This window comes from Gekko japonicus, unplaced genomic scaffold (genome assembly GCF_001447785.1).
Source record: "Gekko japonicus isolate JY-2015 unplaced genomic scaffold, Gekko_japonicus_V1.1 scaffold1746, whole genome shotgun sequence".
Lineage (NCBI taxonomy): Eukaryota > Metazoa > Chordata > Lepidosauria > Squamata > Gekkonidae > Gekko > Gekko japonicus.
The window spans coordinates 60,817-86,695 of record NW_015159767.1 but is presented as its reverse complement, the minus strand read 5'-3'; the positions used below and the strand labels follow the sequence as shown (position 1 = coordinate 86,695).

At 45.5% G+C, this 25,879-nt stretch overlaps 2 protein-coding genes across 3 annotated transcripts; one reads left to right on the top strand and one right to left on the bottom strand.

The window, feature by feature from the left end:
• Positions 1-2,541: 2,541 nt before the first annotated feature.
• RNF212B (ring finger protein 212B) lies at positions 2,542-14,502 on the top strand. The gene is made up of 14 exons (XM_015406244.1): positions 2,542-2,548; positions 4,679-4,731; positions 7,393-7,467; positions 9,697-9,812; positions 10,955-11,018; positions 11,200-11,228; positions 11,416-11,462; positions 11,817-11,859; positions 12,426-12,483; positions 12,786-12,846; positions 13,427-13,466; positions 13,592-13,728; positions 14,303-14,364; positions 14,458-14,502. The coding sequence occupies exons 1-14, from the start codon at positions 2,542-2,544 to the stop codon at positions 14,500-14,502; spliced, it is 837 nt and encodes a 278-aa protein (XP_015261730.1).
• A 2,304-nt stretch (positions 14,503-16,806) lies between these two features.
• HOMEZ (homeobox and leucine zipper encoding) lies at positions 16,807-25,879 on the bottom strand. 2 transcript variants are annotated; one of them, XM_015406338.1, is made up of 3 exons: positions 25,858-25,879; positions 20,711-20,841; positions 16,807-19,218 (listed from the first exon to the last, which is right to left on the bottom strand). In XM_015406338.1, the coding sequence occupies exon 3, from the start codon at positions 19,154-19,156 to the stop codon at positions 17,768-17,770; it is 1,389 nt and encodes a 462-aa protein (XP_015261824.1). In that variant the 5' UTR covers positions 19,157-19,218; positions 20,711-20,841; positions 25,858-25,879; the 3' UTR covers positions 16,807-17,767. The 2 variants fall into 2 exon arrangements, with proteins under 2 accessions (XP_015261824.1, XP_015261818.1); XM_015406332.1 differs by lacking the exon at positions 25,858-25,879 and adding an exon at positions 23,766-23,801.

Here is a 25,879-nt window from a genome sequence, read left to right as displayed (position 1 = left end):
GTTAAAGCTTCCACTGGTGGCCAGTGTTCCCTCTAAGCTGAGTTAGTGTGAGCCAGCTCACAGTTCTTCAGCCTCCAGCTCACAGATTTTTGTCTCTGTTCAGGAAGGAGGGCTCCAGAGCAAACTAATTTATGAAGTAGCCAAATCGTTCACTCACAACTTTCATGCTGGTAGCTCACAAAGGAGAATTTTTGCTCACAAGACTCCGCACCTTAGAGGGAGCATTGGAGGGAACTCTGCCTATAAGCCTATTTCTCGCCCCATGATAACTATATACTCTCTTTCTTTTTCCCCTCAGAGCTATTATCTAGGCCCCGCCCCTTTCCCTCCTCGCGCCGGTTGGCCGGCCCCCAGTTTCCCGCCTCTTTCAGCCGTGTTTGTAGCATCTTCTTCTCCCTCAGCTGTGAGGTGGCAAAAATCGCCTCAAGAAAAGGGCGGGGGGGAAAGGCCAGTGAGGCGGGGTATCTTCTTCTCCCTCAGCTGTGAGGTGGCAAAAATCGCCTCAAGAAAAGGGCGGGGGGGAGGGAAAGAGAAACGTTTGCCTTTCCAGGCAAGCGGCAATTGAAGGGTTAGACACGACACATTACGTGTGAATGAAATTATAAACCTCGAATGTGTAATTTTTAGCAAGTTAGACCCCATGTGAAAATGAGTGCTGTAACTTGAGGGGGACACACAGAGGAACAGAATGGTATTGAACAGGCTGTTATCATGGGTGGAGGGCAGTGTTCCCTCTAAGCTGTGTTAGTGTGAGCTAGCTCACAGGGGTTTTTTTTTAGCCTCCAGCTCACACATTTTTGCCTTGGCTCAGGAAGGAGGGCTCCAGAGCAGACGAATTGATGCAGCAGCCAAATCACTCGCTCACAACTTTAATGCCAGGAGCTCACAAAGTACAATCTTTGCTCACAAGACTACAGTTTAGACAGAGCATTGGTGGTGGTGGGGCTCCTTCTGGCAAATCCCTTTTGGCGCTGATTTTCAAAATGTGGATTTCTCTACTATCAGGACATTGCATATGACTCCCCCAGAAGACCTTAAATTCATAACCAGGGACTGTCCCTAATGTCTAGTACTTGCCCTTCATGCATCATTGACCCTATTTTGCTTCACGGCTAAAAGTTGAATCTAGCATGATTTTTTATACTTAATCCCGCAAGTAATCCTCAAGTATCTCAAATCCTTTGTCCACGGACTGCACCGTAAAAATTACAGGCTCAGGACACCCTGGTACCACTGTGGCACCAAATCATGGATCCACGAAATAGACCCTTATGGCTTTACATGGAGACCCCTTGAATCCACCATCAACACAGCGCTTGCGTCAATGTCCGTAGACTGTCCTGTAATAGTTACAGCTTCAGAATTGTATTGTGCCACTGGGGCACAAAAACATCGATCTGAGGTTCAGATCCTGTCCTGTCCCATTCCCTCCCGCAACAGTATCATTAACTCATATAACCTCATATTCACATCCCACCAGCAATGCTGGAATAATCATAGATCAGGTGCCCACGCATTGCTCGGAAGCTACAGAAAAGGGCTATAAGGTGCTAGATGTGTCATTCACATAGTGCAATTTGTGGGCATAGATGTGAGGTATTCCCAGGGCGGATTAAGGCTCACTGGTGCCCTAAACACTGACCAATCTTGGTGCCCCCCCTCCTTTCCACACTGACCCAGTCCATTTTAGTCGTTGACCTGTCTGACCAGATATACAATGCAGGTTGCAGCAAAACAAAAATTTATTCATATGATAACACAATATACTGTACAAACTAAGCCAAGCTTGGGCTACATAAAGTTCTTTTCACCCTTTTCCCAACTTTGTGGTGCCCCCTTTGGCCCTGGCGACCTAAGCACGTGCTTAGTCTGCTTAATGGTTAATCCGCCCCTGGGTATTCCCACAGAAAATTCTGTGGATGGAAAGGATTTCCATCCATGGAGTGGGACTTCCCTGACTCCCCTCTCCCTCTGCAACCCAAAACACTTCCCAGAATTCTGTTCCTGGGAGCAATGGTACCCCGAGAACGGCTGGGAAGAGTCAGAGGTCTTCAGTAGGAGGCTACAACAAGAAGAAAAAAATAGTCATCCCCCCTTTCCATCCACAGAAATTATCATTGGAATCCAACCCATTTTTTTAAATTTATTTGGGTTGTCTGTAAAAATAAGAATCTGTTAATATTTGCACTACATGGATATTAGATCTAAGATACAGTCTATAGAAGCTGGATTTGGGATGCCTCCATAAACAAAAATAAGGATCCATGCCTATGATTTTGCTCTACTGCAGTGCCACAAGGTGATGAATCTATTATTTTTGCAATATAATTTGTGAGAACAGATATCAGTTGTGGTTATAAGTTGTGCAGGCAAGGCGCGATATAAATCAAAATTAATAAATTAATAGAGGTCATGGGGGAGGGATCCAAGAGGATACATGTTACAAATCTAGGTCTTCATATCATGGCAACATTATGATACATTGCACCTATGATATTCATGGTCCATTTTTTTCATACACTTGTGAATATTGCTGAATTGATGGCCTGTAAGGATCGTGAAGATCTGTGAGCATCACTGCCTCATTTCTATGCATTTATGCTATAATGGCTCCACAAACAGTTGCATTCATGAGTTTCATTTTGCAGTTTCTCTGGCTAAAAATGAACTGTAATTTTATGTCTTGCTTGCAAGAATTGTGAAGATCCAAACAGATCCATGTCTTGACTTTTATTCTTAATAGCGTTTTCAGGTTGACTCTTCCTACTTTGTGGAGTGATCTGCGAATCCCTAGTTGTGTACGGTTACAGTGGCTGCCCTGTTTTCCACAAAGTTCTACAGTTTGCTAGACCATGTTTGATAAGCTCCTACCCTCCTGATATTTAGAAAACTCTTCAAAGCCCAACTTCCTAAAATAGCTTGTGAGGGCATGTGTTTAATGTAGTTAACTGGCAACTTGAGTAGGGCATGTTGTTTATTGTACTTTGTGCAGGATTCTTGCACAGCCTTTGCACTGGTCAGAGTTTATCTGATGTTGTTCATTGTTATTTTACATATTTATGCAATGTAGTTTGAATCTATTCATAAGTCTTTTAAAATCCCTATTGGGAAAATCTAGATTTTTGTGCTGCCATTACAAAACTCAGGATTCATAATAATTATGGCGCAGTCCATGGACATGCATGCAAACTGAATTTGATAGGGCTTGATATAAAAAAATGTGACGATCCATGCCTCAAAAGCAAGCTTTTTATGTCACAGCTATTGTACCAGGATGCCCTGGATGCATGATAAAGGAAACAGCAGAAAAATACATCCTGTGATGTTTAGAATATTTTAATTCTTTCCTGCTACAGTTTTGCCCTCTAAAACTTTGATTATTTCAATGGCAGAGATTTAAGCATGTGTTTAACCAACCAACTGAAAGAAATTCAATAGTTTATTACTTAAGTGGAAGTGCTTTAGCTTGTCTGGGTCATGGTGTTCATTGATGTATTAATTGCGATAAACTTCCCAAAGTTCATGTGATTAAACATACAATTATTGTTGAACAATTTTGGTAGGTAATGATATCAGTCATGCGGATGCTTTCCATGCTTCCACTATACCCATAAATTTTCACGACAAATAAATACTCCAATTGTAAATTTCCCCAAGTCATAGTATGCAAATCTACTTGTCTGTCCATTCTTCCCCAAATTCCTTTGTTCTTCTATAATTCTTTCCTCGTATGTGGTGATTTCACTATTCTTCTGCTATCCATTTCTACATCTCTCCCATCGCCAACATTTGTAACATATCTTCCTGGACTGTCTCTTTCCCAACAGGAGTTCTGTGGGAAGTCTCCCTCACTGCTTCTTCTTGCAACATGGACTGGTTTCATTGCAACCGGTGTTTTATCCAGGAAGGAACTGATTTTTGTCTTACCAGCTGTGGACACATATTTTGCAAAAGATGTGCTGGTACAGGTAAGAGTGTCAACAAGATGTTCGTTCCATGTCTTAGAAATAAAACTAAAATAATCCCCAGTTTATCTCTCTCACACAGAGGTCATTTCGGGGGGGATCGCGGGGGATCGCAGTTCCCCCAGGTGAGGTACGGGGGGCGGGGCACATGACAAAGCCCCGCCCCTTGCTTCCGGCCACCCCGCTTCTGGCCCTCATTCAGCCAGGAGGAGGCAGGAGAAGAGGGAGGCCTTGCAGGTCCACCGCCGGGCCCCTCATGGGGCTCGGCAGTGGAGCTGCAAGGCCGCCGGCAGCGGCCAGGACCGTTGGGGGCGGGGTGTGTGGCCTTATGACACACTTCCGGTGATGTCAGGGCGTGTGGCATATGCTAATGAGTAATGCTAATGAGTTCCCCTAGCTCTTTTTCTACGAAACGACCCCTGCTCTCACACAAATACACCTGAAAACAAGCATAAACAATAAATGTTCATATTTATTACCTGGATTCTGCACATGAAATGTGTTGCTAATTGTTTTCAATATTCATTTTATACATCATGCAACCACATGAAGAATCTTAACCCTTGAGGGTTCAAATGCAAGAAAAACAATGTTTTTTAACATAGTGGTTTTAGATATTATAAGAATACTGATCCATTTTGTCTTTTCTGAACATTCTGAATTGTTTTGGGCAATTGGGTTACACTGACATCTTTCTGTGTTAATCCTGGCAGATAAATGCCCATCTTGTGGGACAAGCTGCAAATATTTGCTTCTCAACGATAAAGTAAGTTGTGGTTTCTCGGGCCGGTGTGCCACCTTCTTTTCTCTCAGGGCTCTTAAAAACGTACAAATTCTAGTATGATATCAATCTGGGCTAATGAATGATTTATATATATAAAGCAGGGGAGCCAAACAATTAACAGAATTGTGAAAAGTGTTGCCGCTACACCATTTGTATCACCCCTTGTCCTTTCTGGTTGGTTAAATCTGCTGGAAGAGGGGATAACTAACTAGGAGCAAATAATCACTACTTCATTCGAGCCGGGTTCTAGCCCTAAATTTTAAAGGAGGCATTACTAAAAACCTTTGTTAAATAATCCCTTCTTTGATCTATTAGATTTTAGACATTTGGGGGGGGGCAAATCAAACCTTTAATTTTGGGGCAAAGTGCTCAAACAGGTGGTTGCAACCCAACTAGAGGACAGAAATGATCCACATCCTTTCAGTATGGCCTGGTAATGAAACTGTTTTGGTTGTCCTGTTCCTTGACCTTTGCAGGGCTCCTGACAGGGGGAATGAAAACACTGCTTCTTTTGGACCTCTCAACAGACTTCAGTAACATGGACCATGGCATCCTTCTCTGCCATCTGTCCAGGATGCGGGGGGGACACTATTTTACAGTGACTCTACACCTTCCTAGCAGATTAGATTGGTGTCAGATGATGGGGCTGGGTGACTGCTGCTCTGCTTCTTGGCTATTAGCCTATGAGTTCCATTTTGCCTCCCATGCTATTTAACATCTGCTGGATGCTGCTGAAAGAGATCACCTAGAGATTTGGAGCGCAGTGCCGTCAGTCTGCAGATGACACACTATCTCTGCTTTCCATCTAATTCTAGGGAGGCAATGGAAACTCATAATCAGTATTTGGAGGACATAAAAGGCGGCATGTGGGTTAATAAATTGAAATTTAATCCAATCCAAACACAAATGCACAAACCCATGAAGTTGTCTTATACTGAATCAGGTCACTGGTCCATCGAGGTAAATATTGCTTACTCAGACTGGCAGCAGCTCTCCAAGATATCGGGCAGACTCAGACTGGCAGCAGCTCTCCAAGATATCAGGCAGAGTCTTCCATACCACCTACTGCCTGGTCCTTTTTTAAACTGAAGATGCTGGGGATTGAACTAGGGACCAAACAGAAATGCTGTTGGTTGACGATTAAGATGCTGTAGTATTAGATTAACAACTCGTTCTGAATGCAGTTGCAACCCACTGAAAGTGTCAGGTTTGCAGTTTAGAAGTACTCCTGGACCTGCTTCTTAAACGACAGGTTTCTGAGGTGCCAGGAGTGTATTGTACTCTAGTCATACTGCAGTGTCCTGGTAACATCTGGCTAAGTTACTGAAACATGGTGCTGCCTTTGAAAATAGTTCAGAAACTTAGTCTTGACTTTGTTACTGCTTTGCTTTGTCACCTGCACATTGCTTGTTTGTTTCCAGGCCTAATCCAGGGTGATGGTGTTGGTTTTTAAGGGCCTAAAAAGCTTGGGGCCTAGGGTTGATAGCCTCCAGGTGGCATCTGCAGATCTCCCACTATTACAGTTGATTTCCAGATGACCAAGATCAGCTCCCCTGGAGAAAAGGGCTGCTTTGAAGGGCGGACTCTACAGTGTGATACCCTGCTGAGGTCCCCGCCCCCAACGGTCCCGGCCGCCGCCGGCCTTGCAGCTCCACTGCTGAGCCCCATGAGGGGCCCGGCAGTGGACCTGCAAGGCCGGCAGGAGTGCAAGGAAGCCCCGCGAAGGCCCTCCCTGGCCCCAGGCAGGCAGGGGTGGGGAGAGGCAGGGAGGAAGCAACTTACCCTCCCTCTTCTCCTGCCTCCTCCTGGCTGAATGAGGGCCGGAAGCGGGGCGGCCGGAAGCAGGGGGCGGGGCTTCGTCATGTGCCCCGCCCCCGTACCTCACCCGGGGGAACTGCGATCCCCCCCGAAATGACCTCTGCTTCCACCTCTATCTGGCTGACTACGACTTAGCCTGTTCTGTGTGCTGTCAGTGAGGAAAGCTAGCCAGGAAGGCACATGAAGCAGGGCATTTTTGATGGTAGCCCCCACTTTATGAAACTCCCTATCTCAGGAAGTACCCACCATGCACCCTCATTTTTGTTCTTTTGAAAAGGAAACACAAGAATTCCTTACAAACACACCTTGTCTAGTTTTAGAAGAAATACTGTAATTTAAATATTAATATAGGGGGCCTTCTTCAGGGAAAGCATTAATAATTTGAAGAGCGCTTTTAATTTGCAAACTACTTTTTAGTCATTGATTCCAACAATGTTTGATAATTATTTATTTCCACATTGTATGCATAGAACCTGGAGCTGAGACACAGGGGTTTGCCAAGAACCACTCAATCTATGCTGAAGAGGAATTTTGACTCAGACCTTTCAAATGTGTGGTGTAATGGTTAGAATGTCAGACTATGATCTGGAAGAACAAGGTCCAGATCTCCATTCTGCCATGGAAGTTTCCTGGGTGACCTTGGGCCAGTCACACACACTCAGCCTGACCTATCTCCCAGGATTGTTGTAAGGATAAAAAAGGAGTAGTAGAGAATGATGTAAGCTGCTTTGGGTCCCCATGGGCAAGAAAGTTGGGGTATAATATTAGACTATTAGATGCTGGTCTTTTATCTTTCTTATATTTCTCTGTCTTCCTGACCCACAGATGAAACCAGAAGAAAAAAAGTTTTTCAAAAGCCCTGTTGAAATTGCACTCAAATATATTGCCCATATTTCTCAGGTAAGAATTACAGGCCAGGTATTCTTTTGGCAATACTTCATAAACTCTGAATTTGACCCAATTGTGACAGTGACTGGCAAAACAAGGGCAACACAAGGAAGGAAAAGTCGACAGCTTAGAGTTAAATTTGTAGAACTTTGCAGTGAGAGAACGGCACCTTAAGGGCTGTTTAGAGGGTATTCAGAACTCCCAAAGAGATCTCCTGAATTCCAGAACTCCTGAAACAGATCCTCCACTGCATCAAGCTATTCAGTTGACAGCCCAAGGAGCCAGGCATTTCACTGCTGGGGGTGAGTAAGGCCAGTTAAAGGACTAGTTAATAACCAATCTGCAAAAAAGTTAATAATCATAATAATTCCCATTTGCCAATTGAGCAAATTAATTTCAATAACAAATCCCTGATAAGAGGGACAAATATGGGGGCAAGCTGGTTAATCATCAAAGAGAATTTCAGCAGAATCAGCAAGTGCCTGAACATTAAAATCCACCAAGGTTCTCAATTCTCACAGGCTTTGGCAATCACTTGCCTAGATAATTCCTCTGACCTATAACTCCTGGAACTGCACTGGTTTTGGGGGGATGGGGTGAGGGGGTGACAGTTTATTAATGTATTCCTATATTTATGTAGAGCATTTGGAATTCACTGCTACAAGCATGGACGGCGTCAAAAGGGAATTAGATAAGCATATGGAGCAGAGGTCCATTAGTGGCTATTAGCCATAAGGTATAGATAGGGACTCTGGGGCAAGTGATGCTCTGTCATCTTGGTGCTTGGGGGGGGGGGGTCAACAGTGGGAGGGCTTCTAATGTCCTGGCCCCACTGGGGGACCTCCTGATGGCACTGGTATTTTTGGCCCCTGTGTGACACAGAGTGTTGGACTGGATGGGCCTTTGGCCTGATCCAACATTGGCATCTCTTATGTTCTTATAACAATTTTCTAGAGGAACAAAGTGGGGAGAGAACTAAAGCCAGAATAAAATACCAGTAAAATTATCCAAAGGGTGCAATGAGTGTGTGCTTGGGGAGTGGGTGGGATTGACAGACACAGCCATCAATAAAAGCCAATAGGCACATTAATCATAAAATTCTTGTTTAAATTAAGATGTATTTAAAGGGCTTATGTACCAAATCTCCCTGACTGGTACGGTCCAGGCTAGCCCAGTGTTTTCAGATCTTGGCTGCTAAGCAAGGTTGGTCCTAGTTAGTACTTGGATGGGAGACCTCCAAGTAAGTCCAGGGTTGCAGAGGCAGGTGATGGCAAACCCCAACTCTTGCCTTGAAAACCCTACGGGGTTGCCATAATTTGGCTGCAACTTAACACCACTTTCCACCACCATGTACCAAATCTGGCATGCCTTACTAGCAAATTGGTTCCATAACTGAAAGGCCAGCAACATCAAACAAATGGCCACCAACCTGACAGAAGACAGAATTATCAGAAGATTCTCTGTTAAGGTGGAAAACTGTATGTTTCATTCTGCATGACCATGACTACTCTATCCCACTGTTTCTCTAATCTCTTTATTTCTACATTTGATTAGATCTTTCTCCCATCCCACGTGGGGAGTTGGCTATCCGGATGACCTCATCCAGTAGCTCCATATCTCCTGCTCCTGTCTCTTTCTGACTTCTAATTGCCATCTCCCCTGTCATTATCTCCTCTCCATCACATGATCAACTATCACTATCCAATGACTTCATCACCTGGGTGGAGGTGATCTCCAAATTGTTCTACCCCCTTGCAGGCCCTCAGCTTGTGACATCTTAATCACTGAGTGGACGTGCCACCTAGAGTGGAAAGGGACCCATGTGCTGGTCACCCCCCTAAGCAAGCCACCAAATTTGACTGTATAAGACAGGGGTGGCCAAACTGTGGCTTGGGAGCCGCATGTGGCTCTTTCACACATATCGTGCGGCTCCCAACAGGGTGGTTGGGGAGGCTAAATATCATTAGCGAACAAATATCATTGGACAAATAAATATCATTATCAACATCTGCTTTTACTGCTTTTGTTATTATTTTTGGCATTCTTGTTTAATGTTAATAAAAATCAAATGTGCATATTTCCCAGTAAAAACGTGTAATATTTGTTCATGTCTTACGGCTCTCAAACATCTGATGTTTATTCTATGTGGCTCTTATGTTAAGCAAGTTTGGCCACCCTTGGTATAAGACTAGATGCTTCTACATTCTGCAGATGAATGTATACTTTTGGTTGTCTTCCTAGGTGTGGACATTCCAGAAAGGCCAAATGGACCTACTGGTCTCTTTCTACAAAAATAATGCTTCTAAAACAGAGGGAGCCCTGCAGCAAGCTCATGAGAAACTAACTGCTCAGGAAAAGTGAGGCATGCAGGTTGTATTCACATGAAAGGCAAACAGAGTTAGGCAAGAAAACACACCTTACTTTTTAACCGTTCACACACATTTTATGTACACGAGTCCACCCAGAATTGTGTCAGTAAAGACACATGAGGCATCACTGGGTTCTCTTTATAAATGTAAAGTTTATTTCAATATTTGTCTTTGTTTTACAAACATGAGTAAGGAAAACCCTCCATTCCCCAGCCACCTCAATCATAGGTGAAGTAGCATAATGAGGATAAAAGAACAAATAACAGGCAGTGAAAGTGAATTTATTTTCTACTGGTGCTCTCTGTTGTAGACTGAGGCACACGGGTCAGGGATGGAGCAGACCCTGCTTTAGAATATTATTATGAATGAGCAGTTTGGGCATGGCAGCAATGACTCTTCAAAAATATGAACGCCGTACTCTTGCTCCATCCTAATATTTTTTTCTGTGAAAACAGAGGTTAGAGCATGTTCATCACTAATTAAATAGATGGTTTGTGAGGCCAAGAAGTTAATCTTACTGTTGGCTGTCCATCATAGCAGAGGTCATTTCGGGGGGGGGACGCGGGGGATTGTAGTTCCCCTGGGTGAGGTACGGGGGGCGGAGCACATGACGAAGCCCCGCCCCCCGCTTCCGGCCGCCCCGCTTCCGGCCCTCATTCAGCCAGGAGGAGGCAGGAGAAGAGGGAGGGTAAGTTGCTTCCTCCCTGCCTCTCCCCACCCCTGCCTGCCTGGGGCCAGGGAGGGCCTTCGCGGGGTTTCCTTGCACTCCTGCCAGCCTTGCAGGTCCACCGCCGGGCCCCTCATGGGTCTCAGCAGTGGAGCTGCAAGGCCGGCGGCGGCCGGGACCGTTGGGGGCGGGGTGTGTGGCCTTATGACACACGTCCGGTGATGTCAGGGGGTGTGGCCTTATGACACACTTCCGGTGATGTCAGGGTGTGTGGCATATGCTAATGAGTTCTGCTAATGAGTTCCCCTAGCTCTTTTTCTACAAAACGACCCCTGCATCATAGTATTCCACAGTGGGGGACTAGCAGGTTAAGGCTGGCATTGAAGGAGTATTAGGGGCACTACCAACTGTTTTATCAGGCCACTTGTCTTGTGTCCCATCCCCCCCCCCTTTCACTGCTTAGGGAACTGGAGGCAATAAGGAAAGAGAACAAGGAGCTGAAGAGGATGTACCTAAACTTCATGAAGGTACAAGCTGCTTGCTGGAAACAAATCACTTCCCCTGGTTGGATGCCTCATGCCCTCTGCTGGAAGAAAAGAACCCTGCTTGGTGGTGCATTTGTCTCTGTGGAGGCGGGGGACGTAAACCATCCTTTCTGCATATGTGCATCTGGGTCCACTCCACAGCCCCTCTCTTTTCTCTCTGCAGGCTTCTCCAAGGCACCACCAGGGAAGCAGGTCAGTTCATGTATTGTGTCCCTTTCGGCCATTCATCAGGAACTGCAGCACATGGCATGCAGACAGTAGGGGTTGTTCATAACAGAATAGGGGGACTGGGTTTGAGGACATAGGGTCACTGACGTAGGAAAAGATTAAAGTGTTTTGTACTCTGTGAGTGAACACAATACATTTTAATTTGCTACAGAAACAGTACCCCAAGGCCAGTTGCCATCACCGCCCCATCACAGACAGGTAGGAAGATGGGCCCCTGTTACATAAGTCATGTAATTATTCCCTTCTGTATGCTGTGCGTGTGTCTTTAGGCAAATGAGCACGTGAGTGCACATGTTATGATCCTATTGCTGCAGGATCAAATGTATCCTTGCTTGAAAAAGAGAAAATAATTGTTTGCGCATCTGCATATGTGATACACACATATGAATGTATGCCCAATATTCCTTTATTTAAAAAAAACAGGGTAGACCTTTACTGCCTTTCCTCCCCTGTGGCTATGCAAGGAACCACTTTACAATAACCCAGTCCAGAGGGTCTCTTTAATACCATGAAATAAACTGGTACAACAATCCACTATCTCATACTTTGCAGTTACACCGCGGCTTGGCTTCCAGCACTCCAGTGAAGTGGTCAGGTAGGTACATGAGAAAATTAATATTCTTAAGGTACGGGTATGCTAACAAAAAAAATTCCAGATCTTGTTCAGAAATGCAGAGAATGTCAGATTTTATTATTCGTTTTAAGAAAAGTTTTAAGCCCTATAGTTTTACAGGGAGAAAAATGCAAATATATGGCTTTATCCTATTAAAAATTTAAGATGGGGGAGGGAATTCAAGTCAACACAGGAAGGAGCTGCTTTATGCAATAATTGCCGGTCATCATGGCTTCTTTTTGAGTACATCCAGCCACAGTATAGTCCCTGCTGTGATCACTGCTGTTTTCTTTGTCCAGTCTCTTAACAAATGAAAGCAACCACGACTCCCAAGTTTTGCAAACTATCCCCTGCCTACCTTAAACCATGTGGAATATATGCAAATGATCTTAATATGCTTATTTTTATTTGTCAGAAAATCAGGATTCATAACTAGTGCTATAAATTCCAGTCTTACAAATCTAGATTTCTTCATAGACCTCTTATTTATCTGTCCCTCTCTCCCACTAATTATGGCTTGAGTTTTTATGCCTCTCTGTACCCCACAGCCGCTCCTCTTCCACGGACTCTCTCCCCTTACGAGTGACCCACCCATCAGCTTTCCAAGTGAGTCCACACCTCACAACCCTTTTCCCTGGAAAAGAGATGGTGGGCAATGCTTCCTCTAAGGTGTGGAGTCCTGTGAGCAAAAATTCTACTTTGTGAGCTACAAGCATTAAAGTTGTGAGCAGGTGATTTGGCGGCTGCATAAATCAGTTTGCTCTGGAGCCCCCCTTCCTGAGCTAAGGCAAAAATGTGTGAGCCGGAGGCTAAAAAACTGAGCGAGCTCACACGAACTCGGCTTAGAGGGAACACTGATGGTGGGTATATTGTTTTGTTCTTTAAGAAACTCTCTCATTTTTACCCAGCATGCCACAGGAGCCATCCAGATTACCCCAAGCATGATGACCCCAGCTGACTCTGGTATTGGTAAGGAATTTTTGTTGTTGTTGTTCAGTAGCACAGAGTCTGACTCTTTGCGATCCCATGGACTGTACACAGAGGTAGAGGGTGAGCAGTAAATTAGCATACAGCATGGACTGGTAATTTCCATTTAATTGTATCAGAAGAAGTGTGTGCGCGTGCACAAAAGCTTCTACCTTAAATAAAACATTGGACTTAAAGGTGCCACTGCACTCAAACTCTGTTCTGCTGCTTCAGACCGACACACCTACCCACTTGAATCTAACTCCCAAGTATTTTAGCGTTTGCTGCAAGGTGTACAAGTCTCCACAAGATGGCAATACAGAGCCAGGGCTAAGTGAACGCTGGCACATTCTCGCCTGAGACAAGGCGTCAGCTTGGCGGCCAAGGAGCAAGAACCATGGCTTATAGCTGGAACTTGAATTATTCACAGATGAATGAAGTACCACCTAATGTAAATTGTGTGTTCCAAACACTGACCAGACCAAACTGATGTAAACTCATTGCTTGTTGCCTATCTTACCTTCCTCTACATCATCTTGCCCACTCTCAGGTATAATAGCCTAAAAAGTTCTGTTCTTTTCAGCAACTCCTTCTCCAGCTTCTACTCAAAGTTTATTCTACAGGTGAGTTTTAATGTGTGTGAGCTGTCAGTTTCAAGATGCTGCCTTCCCTAGGAAAGAGGAGATGATCTATTGCACTCATTTCCACTAATCACCATCCTCTTTCTCCCTTTCCCCCTTACCCTCAGGGCATCTTCTTCCTCTACTCACACCCCTAGCTTGAATGTCTTTAACCTACAGCCCTCCATGATGAGGCAAAGTCAGAATGCAAGCTACAGTGGACACCAACAGGAAACTCCAGCTGTTAGCCTTAACATATTCACTGGTAAGTGAAGGATAACCTTTTCTGTCAAGCATACCCTTCATTCAAAATCATATCCCTCTGCTATTTTTAAACTATTTTTTGCAGTCTGTGTGTGCGTGTGTGCGCTTTCTGTCAAGCATACCCTTCATTCAAAATTATATCCCTCTGCTATTTTAAAACTATTTTTTGCAGTCTCTGTGTGCGTTTCTGCTTGTGAGCCTGGAAGTCTGGTAACTTCTGGCGACCCCTAGTGGGGCTAGGGCGTTTCAGAGAGGTGGCTTGATAACCTGCCTCTGCGTCCCAGCTCTGGTATTCCTTGGAGGTTGCTCTTCCAAGTACTTGCTAGGGTCAGCCCTGCTTAGCTTCCAAGATCTGACGAGATTGGGCTTGCCAGGCTGATCGGGTCAGTGTATCCCTTTGCTACCTCAGTGTCCAGTTTTGCTGACCACTGCGCACTACAGTCCTATCTGCAGCAGGAGTTACAGTGGCAAAGGCAGCAGAAACTCCCAGGGATCCAGCCCTTACTTTAGATAACACACCATCCTGCCCAGTTCTCACTATATGTTCACCATTCCTTTTTGACTTTGGCCCACAGACCACACGGAGAGGGCCCATATGCCGGAATATCATAGCACCGAGAGGCCGCAGCCTATGCAGGTGAGATTGAGATGCGTGTATTACATATACAGATTACACAAAGCTCTTCCTGAAGTACTTTAAACAACTGTATCCTCACCTCTGTTTTCTCAGCTCAGATTCACTCCTCACTCTACCCCACATTATCAGAGCAGGTAAGTGAATACCTTGTATTTAGGGTCCCATCCCAGAATACTGCTCTGAAACACAAAGGATTTTTTTCTTAAATCCCCCCCCCCCAAGCCTTAGGAGATAGTTTTCTTTCTGTTACAAGATGGCAACACAAGACAGGAAACTGGCGGCTAATATAAATTCAGCCAGCTTTCACAAAAAGCTCCTAATGCTCAGTATACTAGCCAGGTTTACGTAAATGGGTCTTGACTCCATAGATGAAAATATACGTATCAGATTTACAAAATAATATAATCTCGATGCTGACTTGCAAGTATTTTTGAACTTTAGGGGAGTAGCACTGTCAAAAACACCTTGTAAACTCTGGGCGAGAATCAAGCAGCCTAAAAAAATAAAATAAAACAACTTCCATCCCTACCCAGAAGGGGGTCCTTGCTTCTTATAGTGAAGAGTCTCCTGTCCTTTTAAGTGTTTTCATTTTGATGTGTGAGTCATCACTGAATGTGCACTACTGTGCTGTACACATAGCTTGCTGTATTTTCTTCCAGGTCCTATTCCATCAGGGGAGCATATCATGGCTCAGCAGCTCTCTCTAGCCTGCACTGGTGAATGTCCACCGACTCTTAAATTTTAGAGTGATGGAAAAGCCATCCATTACCAGAAGCTATATTTCCTCATCAGTCTCTCTCCCCACCCCTCCCTTTTGTACTCAGTCCTACTCTGTTGGGAGAAATCTGTATATATGGTGGACTCGGACCTCATGGTCAGTGTTCATGATGCTCACCCAGACTCTATCACAGCATATTAAGGGTGCTAAAATGATCTTGTGATAATTGCTCAGATTGTGACAAGATCCCTTTGGCAAGACAGCCAATATCTTTCATTCTGTCAATGTCAAGAAACCACTGGCGACTCAGCATAAAATGCAAATACTCCATCTATTTGATGGAGACAACTTGACCTTAGACAAAGTTGGTTCTAAGTGTAAATACCTAACATTTAAATTGCAACAGCTGCTGGAGAGGTGGTCCTATTCTATCATTTGTTGAAGGCTAATTATCAACAGAAACTTCCAAAATATTTTTATGGCTATTTATTAAGCAGTCCCCATTTCAGTCTATTTCATCTGGAACAAGCTGTGGTCTCATAACTGTTTCACAGGCTACACTCCATATTGCAGCTTTTATGTCTTTGCAGTTGGCTTAGCATTAGCTCATTTTTCCTTTTATTCTGGGAGGGATGCATATTTTGTTTTTTATTTAGCTGAATTCTGTAAAAATTCTTTGGAAAATTATTAATAAATCACAGAAAAATACAAATTAATCTTGTGCCTAATTATACCTCCATATCCCAGGCTTAATCTTAATTATTCCTCACAAGCGATTACAGCTCTGAGGCTTTCCACCATCTTCACTCCCCTCAGATCTTTTGGGAGATAATAAGCATGTATAATATTTCACTGAAGGTCTGGAACTGGAACAAAAGACTCCAGAAGGAATCAACGCTTTCCCTTTTCTGTAACTCCTCCAGTGAAGAGATGGTCTCTGTAACTTTTCTCACCTTAAGTAAACTGAAGTGGAACACTTCCTTCAGTCCATTGCATCAGCCAATTGGTATAGAATGGACACACTGAACACACTTGAAAAACAAAGAAGAGAGGAACTTAAGGGAAAACTGATTAGTCAAGAGAGAAATCAAGAGTACACGAACAAGGAAAAGGTGACATAAAACAGACAATGATGAGAAACCTCAAGCACAGATGACCAAGCAGACAGGAAAAACAACACAAGAAAACTGGAAAACGAAGAGAATGAAAAAAGACGAATGATGGATTAGGTCATGAAAGATTCACATAAACATCTTTAAGCATCACTCTGTTCAATGCTTAGTGAAAATTAAATCTCTATATTGGTCATTTTGGGGAGGGTCACATTTAAAATTCATAGAAACAGAGGTCTATAAATAAAATAATCATCACGACAAAAACCAAGCAGAGATGAATTGAAAGTAAGAGACATATATGAGTTTAGTAAATCTCAATTTCTCCAATTCGCTCCCTCTGTTAAGGGGCCTTGGATTGTAAAACCAAACGCAAAGTATTCATAATTAACACACAGACTGTATCTCTTGGGCTCCTGCCTCACTCAGCCTAACCAAAAATATTTAGTATATGGGTTTAGTACCCTCCCTGATATTATTTATAAAGATGACATTGCTCAAGACCTGAAAACAGATATACAATGATATGGGTATCTGGAAAGAAGCTGTGTCACTGTGACACTGTGACACATACAGCTGTGACACTGAAAGGTTATACAATGATATGGGTATCTGGAAAGAAGGTACTTAAGTCGAAGACCATACAGCTGTGACACTGAAAGGCGTATCTAGCTTCTTGAAAGAATTAGCAGGAAGAAGGGAGACAAAGCAGAAATTAAGAGAGGTCAATGGTAAGAGGGAGAAATCCCTAGATTTGAATGCTATTCTTATCATTAAGAAGGGGGTAGTGCCGTCTTTACAATTCAAGAACAGAAGAAAAGAACAACAGGATTCTACAGCAGGGATAGGCAACCTCAAACCTGTATGTTGGACAGCCATTTTGCTCCAAGCCCAGGGCCAGATCTCTGCCTAAGCAACAAGGGAACCCCATGAGAATTTCACAGCACAACTGGGCCCTGGAAGAAGGTGAGAGGTGTGGCTTATGCTGTCATCACCTGGACCGGTGCAGGTGCCAGCCACATGAAAGGCAAGCTCCTGAGACACTAGCAATGTCACTGGGGCTTAGCCTGCTCCCAACATGGTTTGTCAAGTATGAACCTCATCTCCTGCCCTCCCTTTTCGTTTGCCAACACACCAACATTACAGGTACATGTTGGTTTTTGCCCAGCACTTGGGCCAAAAGATTGCCTATTTATGTTCCATAGGCAGAAAAAGATATGGAATCTACAAGTGCAATGAACAGAAAAGTAGTCTAAAGAAAGCTAGTTATCTTTCCAGATTCTAGAAAACTACTGAAGGGATTTGTACTACAGATCCTGAATCATGAGACAGTGTTGGAACTCCCTTTTCCAACACTGTTTTGTGAGCAGATCTGAGTGGAAAGGAAAGGACATTTTTTTTACTGAATATCTAGAGCTTAAAAGGAAGACACAAGATTCCAGAGCATTCAAAGGGCCCAGTTTTATATTTTGGAGCAGGGGCAAATGGCAAGAACCTGATAGGGTGAGACCTAGGTCTAAACAGCTTCTCCCCTCCCTCAAAGCCATCCCAGAAACCCATAATCTCTAATGTCCTATATAGTCCATTCCTCATCGTCATCATCTTCCTCTATTTCTTCTTCTTCTTCATAGTCTTCATCTTCCTCTTTTAACATAGCCGCTCTCACTTCCTCATCTTCCTCCTCCTCCAAACATACCTCCACTTCATATGGTTCTGGCGAATGGGAGCGACCCGATTCCTGACAAAGCAGTGGCAAGTCATTATCCTGCAGTTGGGGATGGGCTGCCCAGTACCGCTCCAACAGTCTTGTGTCCGGATGACTAGGCTGGAGCGGCTGAGGAGGCAATGAGATGGCAGGCTCCGAACTCTGTCCCGCATTGTCCCTAAACCATTTCAGTTGACCATGTTTGAGGGCATAGCGCGTGTCTCCAAACCACTGGATGATCTCGGCCCGTGGCAGCCCAGTGACCAGCTCCAGGTGGTCATAATCCTCCCGCCTGGCCCACTGGCAATGCAGAAAGAACGATTTTAATGCGTCCAACTGTTCCTTTGTCTTTCGCCTAGGTTTGCGCAAAGCATCCGAAAGGCAGCCTGAAACTTGCTGCTGGTCATGACAGTTTTGTGGATTGCATGATTCAACAGAAGTGGCTGTGGATGATGACAAGGAAGCTTTGATAGAAGAGCATGCTGGAGGAATCACTGGGTGATGTTTGCCATTCACAGCTGATGCGACGATCGGTTCAGACGGCTGTGGAGAGGCTTTTGTGACGTCCAAGGCCATTGTGAGAGCGTTCTGGAATTTGTAATCCCAGCTGGTGGTTGTGGTGGGTAGGTAAGCACTGGAAAGGATCTCTTTGGTATTATGATGAAAAGCAGATTCACAGTTCTCCTGAGCTTTGCTAGGGTGTGACAAGCCATTTCCCTTCCGTTCCCAGATGTTCTGACTGATTCTCCCAAGTTCCCTCGTTCCCTGGGCTGTGCTGCAATGGCTTGAGGATGTGACATCACAGTGCTGGTTCTCCTCATATTTAATAGGGTGGTACAGAGGGGCAGGTACCGGATGGTGGTATTCCTGGTTCTTATAAGACTGATGACAGGAGTCGCCATTGCTCCCAGCAAGCAGGCAGCTGAAGTGAAGCTGGTCCTGATGGTAAATGAGGCGAGCCCGAGTCTCTTCGATCTCTTCCGCACTCCAGCTGATGCCACAGCGTAGCCGCTGGGCCATGAACCAGGCCTTGACCTTCTCCATGTGCAGCCCGTGACGCAAGCAGAGCAAGGCCAGGTCAGAAAGGCTGGGGTACGGGAAGTAGCTGAAAGTCTGCAGCAGGTGCTGGTTACCATCGAGTTCACTTGTCTGCGCTGCTTGGGTCCAGACCAGCTGGAGGTCTTCAGAGATAGGCGGCAAGCAGATCAGACTTGGAGGAGAGCCCAGGCAACCCGGGGTGTCCTTATTCGGGGGCATGGCTACCAAGGTCCAGAAGGGGTCTTTTGTCTCTGGGAACTGGCTTCAGATGCTCAGAACAGCTGAAAGAGAAATGACAAAATTGATAGGAAAATGTGGATGGTGTGGGTGCAGTGGAGGACAGACGAGATAGCAGGGCAACAAGGGGGATGGAAATAGCAACAGAGGACACGGGGAAAGTAATGGTTTCATTTAGAGGGAAATAAACATATCTGGTGTCTCCGTCACTGAAGTGGTTAGCCTGCAGTCAGGACCAATGTTCCCTCTAAGCTGTGGAGTGTGGTGAGCAAAACTTCTACTTTGTGAGCTACTGGCATTCAAGTTTTGAGCGAGCGATTTGGCTACTGCATAAACTAGTTTGCTCTGGAGCCCTCCTTCCTGAGCTGAGACAGAAATCTGTGAACCGGAGGCTAAAAAACTGTGAGCTAGCTCATGCTAACTCAGCTTAGAGGGAACTCTGGTCAGGACTGTATCATTTCTGACTGCAGGTGGGAGCTCAGATGGTGGAATGCTCCTCTGTAGGAAAAAATAACCTTTTGTCAAAGAAAACCAAGTGGCAGAGAGCATTTAGCTACGTGAGCCCTCATCCTCAGCCCGATATGGTATAGCTCCATCACAGATTTACCACCTCTGTGAGAACTTGGCATCACTGGTGGCCCACTGGTTTTTGAAAGATTTTCTTCCATTCTCCAGTTTGGATGATATCTGCCATTCTTCAGGACCATCTAAGATTACCACAACAGGAACGGGCTTCAGGGCAACAGGGTTACTTGAGCATGGGGTCCCCAAATCCTTCTCTTGAAAGGACACAGTAATTCTCCTAAAACAGCAGTCACTTTATTTAGTTCTGTTGGCTACTTTGGGAGAAAAACAGAGGGTGACGCTTGCCTTCTTCTTTTTTCAATATGTGGCTTGGTTCAATTTTGGTCATTCTAAACATGATGCTTCCAAGTTCCCTCCTGCTCTCTGTTTGTGGCAAAATGAAGTAATCTCGATGTTGTGGGTTATTGTGAACAGTGACATGTAGAGGTTCCTGGTTTTTGGTAGGAAGGTTGGGCATCACTACCTTCAGGTTCATTCTAGCCCTGAACTGATACGATAAAGGAGAGCCTTCACCAGGAGAGTTCTTCACAAGCTCTTATTTTAGATACAAACCTTTGTTTGCGACAACCCACAGTTATGCCATTATCACAGAATACCAGAGATTTCTCCTCCACTCCCAAATTTTCCTACCCATCCACAAAGATCCAATTTACCTGCTGACTGGTCCACAAACATTCTCCCAGTACCACCCTTCTTCTTCCACTTCTGAGGCACTACTACACAAAAGACAGCTAAGCTAGGAAGGAAAGAGGGAACACTGCCTCAAAATAAGCGATTATCAGGTATGAAAAGTGTCAACAGATCAAACCTAATCTAATAAAGCAAGCAATATGTCTACAGTTTTTTCTGTTCTCAGTGAATTGGCAAAAGTAGGCCTTCTTGACTGCCAAAGCTTTTAACTTGTAGCAAATCACAGGGAAACATTTTAGATACACAGAAAGTTGTTTTTACCTGGCATAAGGGGACCTCCGATCCAAAAGAAGTATCCTCACAGCCTTTTAAGGGTGGATGCTTACAGAAACATTGGAGATGGTGCTGAGCAGAGTGTTACAATCCAGGATTCCCGGCACCCTGGTCTCTTCCTGCAAGAGTTCAGTGCAAAAGACAATACATGGTACTGAGGTACCCTTTGCAAAATCACATGGACAAGGTTGTAAAATCATGTTCTTGTGTTCAATGTGTGTATAAGAGGGCCAGAAGGAATCTCTACAAAGCTTCAACTAGAAATAAATATTTTACAGATCTGTGGCACAGTAAACGTTGCATGGATCACTGTCTTGAAATCTGTGGCACAGTAAACGTTGCATGGATCGCTGTCTTGAAGTGGCAAGTGGACTTGCGTAGTTCAATGAGCCTGTGGGCTATGCCATGGACAGCCACAAAGGACGGCCAGGCCACAGCAGAGAACTCAGACAAAACACAATCCACTGAAGAAGGAAATGGCAACCCACTCCAGTATCTTTGCCAAGAAAACCCCATGGACAGTAACAAAAGGCTAAAAAATATGACAACAGAAGATAAGCCCCTCAGGTTGGAAGGTGTCCAAGATGCTACTGGGGAAGAGCAGAGGGCAAGTACAAGTAACCCCAGAAACAATGAAGCGGCTGGGCCAAAGCCGAAAGGATGCTCAGCTGTGGATGTGTCTGATGGTGAAAGGAAAGTCCGATGCTGCAAAGAACAGTATTGCATAGGAACCTGGAATGTAAGATCTATGAATCAAGGTAGGGACCTAACAGAAGCAGAAGAGATTAGGAAGAGGTGACAATAATACACAGAAGAACTATACAAGAAGGATCTCAATGTCCTTGACAACCACAATGGTGTGATCGCTGACCTCGAGCCAGACATCCTGGAGTGCGAAGTCAAATGGGCCTTAGAAAGCATTACTAACAACAAAGTTATGGAGATGACGGTATCCCAGCTGAGCTATTCAAAGTCCTAAAAGATGATGCTGTTAAGGTGCTGCACTCCATATGCCAGAAAATATGGAAAACGCAACAGTGGCCACAGGATTGGAAAAGATCAGTTTACATTCCAATCCTAAAGGAGGGCAATGCCAAGGAATGTTCAAGCTATCACATAATTGCACTCATTTCACATGCTAGCAAGATCATGCTCAAGATCCTACAAGCTAGGCTTCAGCAGTACATGGATAGAGAACTACCAGAAGTACAAGCTGGGTTCCGTAGAGGAACTAGAGAACAAGTTGCCAACATTCACTGGATTATGGAGAAAGCAAGGGAGTATCAGAAAAACATCTACTTCTGCTTCATTGACTACACTAAACCTTTGATTGTGTGGATCACAACAAGCTGAGGCAAGTCTTTAAAGAGATGGGAGTACCAGACCACCTCACATGTCTCCTGAGAAACCTGTATAAGGGAAAAGGAGTACAAGGATATATATTGTCACCCTGTTTGTTTAATTTATACACAGAGTACATCATGTGAAATGCCAGCCTGGATGAATCACAAACCAGAATTAAGACTGCCGGGAAAAAACATCAACAACCTCAGATATGCAGACAATACCGCTCTAATGGCAGAAAGTGAAGAGGACCTCTTGCTCAGGGTGAAAGTGAAGAGTGCAAAAGTTGGCTTGAAACTCAACATCAAAAAAACTAAGACCATGGCATATGAATCCACCACTCCTTGGCAAATAGAAAGGGAAGTCATGGAAGCAGTGACAGAAGTCACGTTCCTGGGATCCAAGATCACTGCAGATGGTGACTGCAGCCATGAAATTAAAAGATGCCTGCTCCTTGGGAGGAAAGCTATGGCAAACCTTGACAGCTTAATAAAAAGGAGAGACATCACCCTGCCAACAAAAGTCTGTATGGTCAAAGCGGTGGTATTCCCAGTAGTCATGTATGGCTGTGAGAGTTGGACCATAAGGAAGGCCGAGCGCCGAAGAATAGATGCATTTGAATTATGCTGCTGGAAAAGACTCTTCAGAGTCCCTTGGACTGCAAGGAGATCAAATCAGTCAGTCCTAAAAGAAATCAACCCTGACTGTTCCCTGGAAGGCCAGATACTGAAGCTGAAGTTTAAATACTTTGGCCACCAAATGAGAAGGGAGCACTCACTGGAGAAGATCCTGATGCTGGGAAAGACTGAAGGTCAAAGAAGAAGGGGACAGCAAAGGATGAGATGTTATTGATGCAATGAGCGCTGGGCAGGCTCCGGAGGGTGGCAGAGGATGGGAGGGCCTGGTGTGATATGGTACATGGGGTCACGAACAGTCGGACTCGACTGTGCAACTGAACAACAACAACAACAATCATTGCATATGCATTCAGTTCCACAGTGTGTTTCAAAACTGTGCTCTAGTACAGATCAAGTTTTCCTTTCACGCATTCCCTAAATCACAATCCATTTATTCCCTTGCATTTCTCTGAGCCTTTAAGCTCAAAAACGCTTTCAGGAACAGGCCAACTGGAAATCCTCTTTAAAAAATACAATTGCTTACATACCTCCAGAACTTGAAACTTGGACAGTCCATAAATCTAACCAAATAAAATTTAGCACCAACATGCTGTGCTAATCGGCCAAACCAAATGGTCAATTTTGCTGTCTCTTAGTCCTGGAAACCAGCTGGCCCTTAATTAAAAGAGATAACTATAGCAATTGCAAAGCAATTAATGTCAACAGAGGAGACTTCAGACAATTAGGCGTTTAAATAAACAGCAGCGCTAGTGGGGGAAGCCATTCCGTCCTAGCTCCATAAAAGCAAAACTGAAGCTTCCGTGTAAAAGTTTAAGATGCAACCGGATCAGCCCGATGGTACTTGCCGCACAGGAACTGAGATCTTGCAAGGGGGAAAGGTCTTTGGGAAACAAACAGACCTATATAATGCATGCATCCCCCAAATGCATTATACTGTTCAACTTCATCCCTCGAAATTTCTAGTTTCTTTCTTAATTTCTTAAACGCCACCATTTCCCCCAGCACCGACTTCCCCATCTGAAACCCACTTGCACCCCCAGATCCCCCACGCACATACTCACTTCCATCCCCCTTCTCTCTCGCTCCGCTAGATAGTCTCCTCCTCCACTTTAGGACTTTCCTTCCTTCTTTCTCCCCCTTACTCCCTGCAATGCACGCTGGGAAACGTTGGGGGGGGAGAAGGCGGAGTTTCTCCGTGCTTGGAAAGCTGGCCCTTTAAGAGGAGGCAAATGCCTGGGTCCGCCGGGCTAACTTTTGCACCCCTTTTGTAGCTTCTCTGACCGAGTGGCTCCTTTGTCTTTCCAAAGTCTCCTCTCTCCCGCCACCTGCTCTTATTGAGCTGCCCAACGATTTTTAGGGGACTATCCTAAAAATACAGGATGAATCACAACTTGGAACAGTGGACTTTTTCGCAAGCCCGAGGAGGAATCTTTCCCGATTCTGCTCCGCTTCCCATGCGCCTTATTGGTTCACACGCATCCCAAAGACAGCAGGCCCTTTCCGGCGGGTAAAAGGGGACCCCCGTCTCCCTTGCTCCAGCAGAAAGATTGGTAGGAGTCCAGCCGTTCTTTATTAATCCAGGCTACAGTATTCAAACGATGTCTCCATCGGAGGAATCAATTAATTGCCAGCGTCCTGATCCATTAAAACCGCGTTGCCGATAAGTAGATTTTTGCAACCCTGACCACCACAGGGAGCTTTGGCGCAGCCTACCTCACAGGGCTGTCGTGAGAAACAAAGCCCCATTTGCAAAGGCAAGCGATTAATCGTTCTTAGTCGTTCAGTGGCCAGAGGGTTTGTTTTGGCTCGAGGTACCGCCCAGAGGGCAAGTCCCTCTTCTGCCACCGGTCACTTCTCTCAGCCCTGTCAAGGCTGAACAGCAGGTTCAGGGCTATGGAAGCCTGAAGGGCTCGTGGCATTGTGGCCTACCTCACAGGACAGTCGTGGGGGCAAACAGAGGCGAGGATGCCTGGTTTTTGCACTTGAAACAGTTTCCACTGGAGAAAAGAGCAAGAATCCCAGGAGCAGCGTAAAGACTAACAACATTTGTGGCAGGGGAGGAGCTTCCGTAAGTCCCAGTAACTCACGAAAGCTCCTCCCCTGCCACAAATGATGTTAGTCTTTACGCTGCTCCTGGGATTCTTGCTCTTTCCTACTGCTACAGACCAATTGACACGGCTACCTTTCACAAGAGCCAGTTTCGTGTAGTAAATGCGCCGACTGTAGCCTGGGAAAACCAGGTTTGATTCCCCACTCTTCCACCTGCAGCTGCTGGATGACCTTGGGCAAGCCATAGTTCTGTCAGAGCTGTTCCCTCAATCCTTCCTCCCTCACAGGGTGTCTGTTGTGGGGTGAGGAGGAGAGGGGAAGGGGTTTGTAAACCGCTCTGAGACTCCGAGTGAAGGGCGGAGTATAAATCCAATCTCTTCTTCTTCATCATCATCGATTTCCTTGTGGTAGAAATGCAGCACGCCTCCACTTTCCCGCTGTTCACATCACTCCAGTAGCTCCTTTGCACCCCCATACGGTTCCCCCAGACAAGTGTCCCGCTTCCCCGCCCCAGTAGTTCCTTCAGGGGTGCCTCCCCTGCCTCGGACCGGCTTCCCCAGGCCCTGGGCCAGACAAGCTCCTAGTCCTCTTGATCCACCTCGCGACTGCAGACGCCGTCACGCTCCCTCTGCCCAGCCTCAGAGACCCTGATTCTCCACCGTCTACCACCCGGTCTCCACCGCTATTCCCTCCTCCTCCCCTCCTCCTCCTCCACAAATGACTGACCCACCTCCGCCCCCCACCCCACTATCGCAACGCTCCCCCCACGAAGGAAGGAGCCGCAAAGCAGAGAGGTGGTTTGCAAGGCGGAAGAGGCGCATTGTCTCCTCCGCGCCCCTTTGTGTGCCGAGCGGGGAGCCGCGCACGTGGGAAGACTCAGCCGAATGAGCCGAACTTGCTTTCGGGGAGGGGGGGGGCGGTATTAAAAAGAGGAGGAGGCGGAGGAGGAGACCCTACGGCGGCCCAGTCCCCCAAAAAAGGGAAGGGAGGGCGAGGGGAGGACCCAAAAACTCCCGCGATGGCTGCGGAGCGCCTGGGGAAGGGGAGGCCGAGAGGGGAGCGAGCGCCCGAGGAAAGCCCGGCCCGCCACCCAGGGCTGCTTACCCGCTGGGCTCCCGTCTCCGCG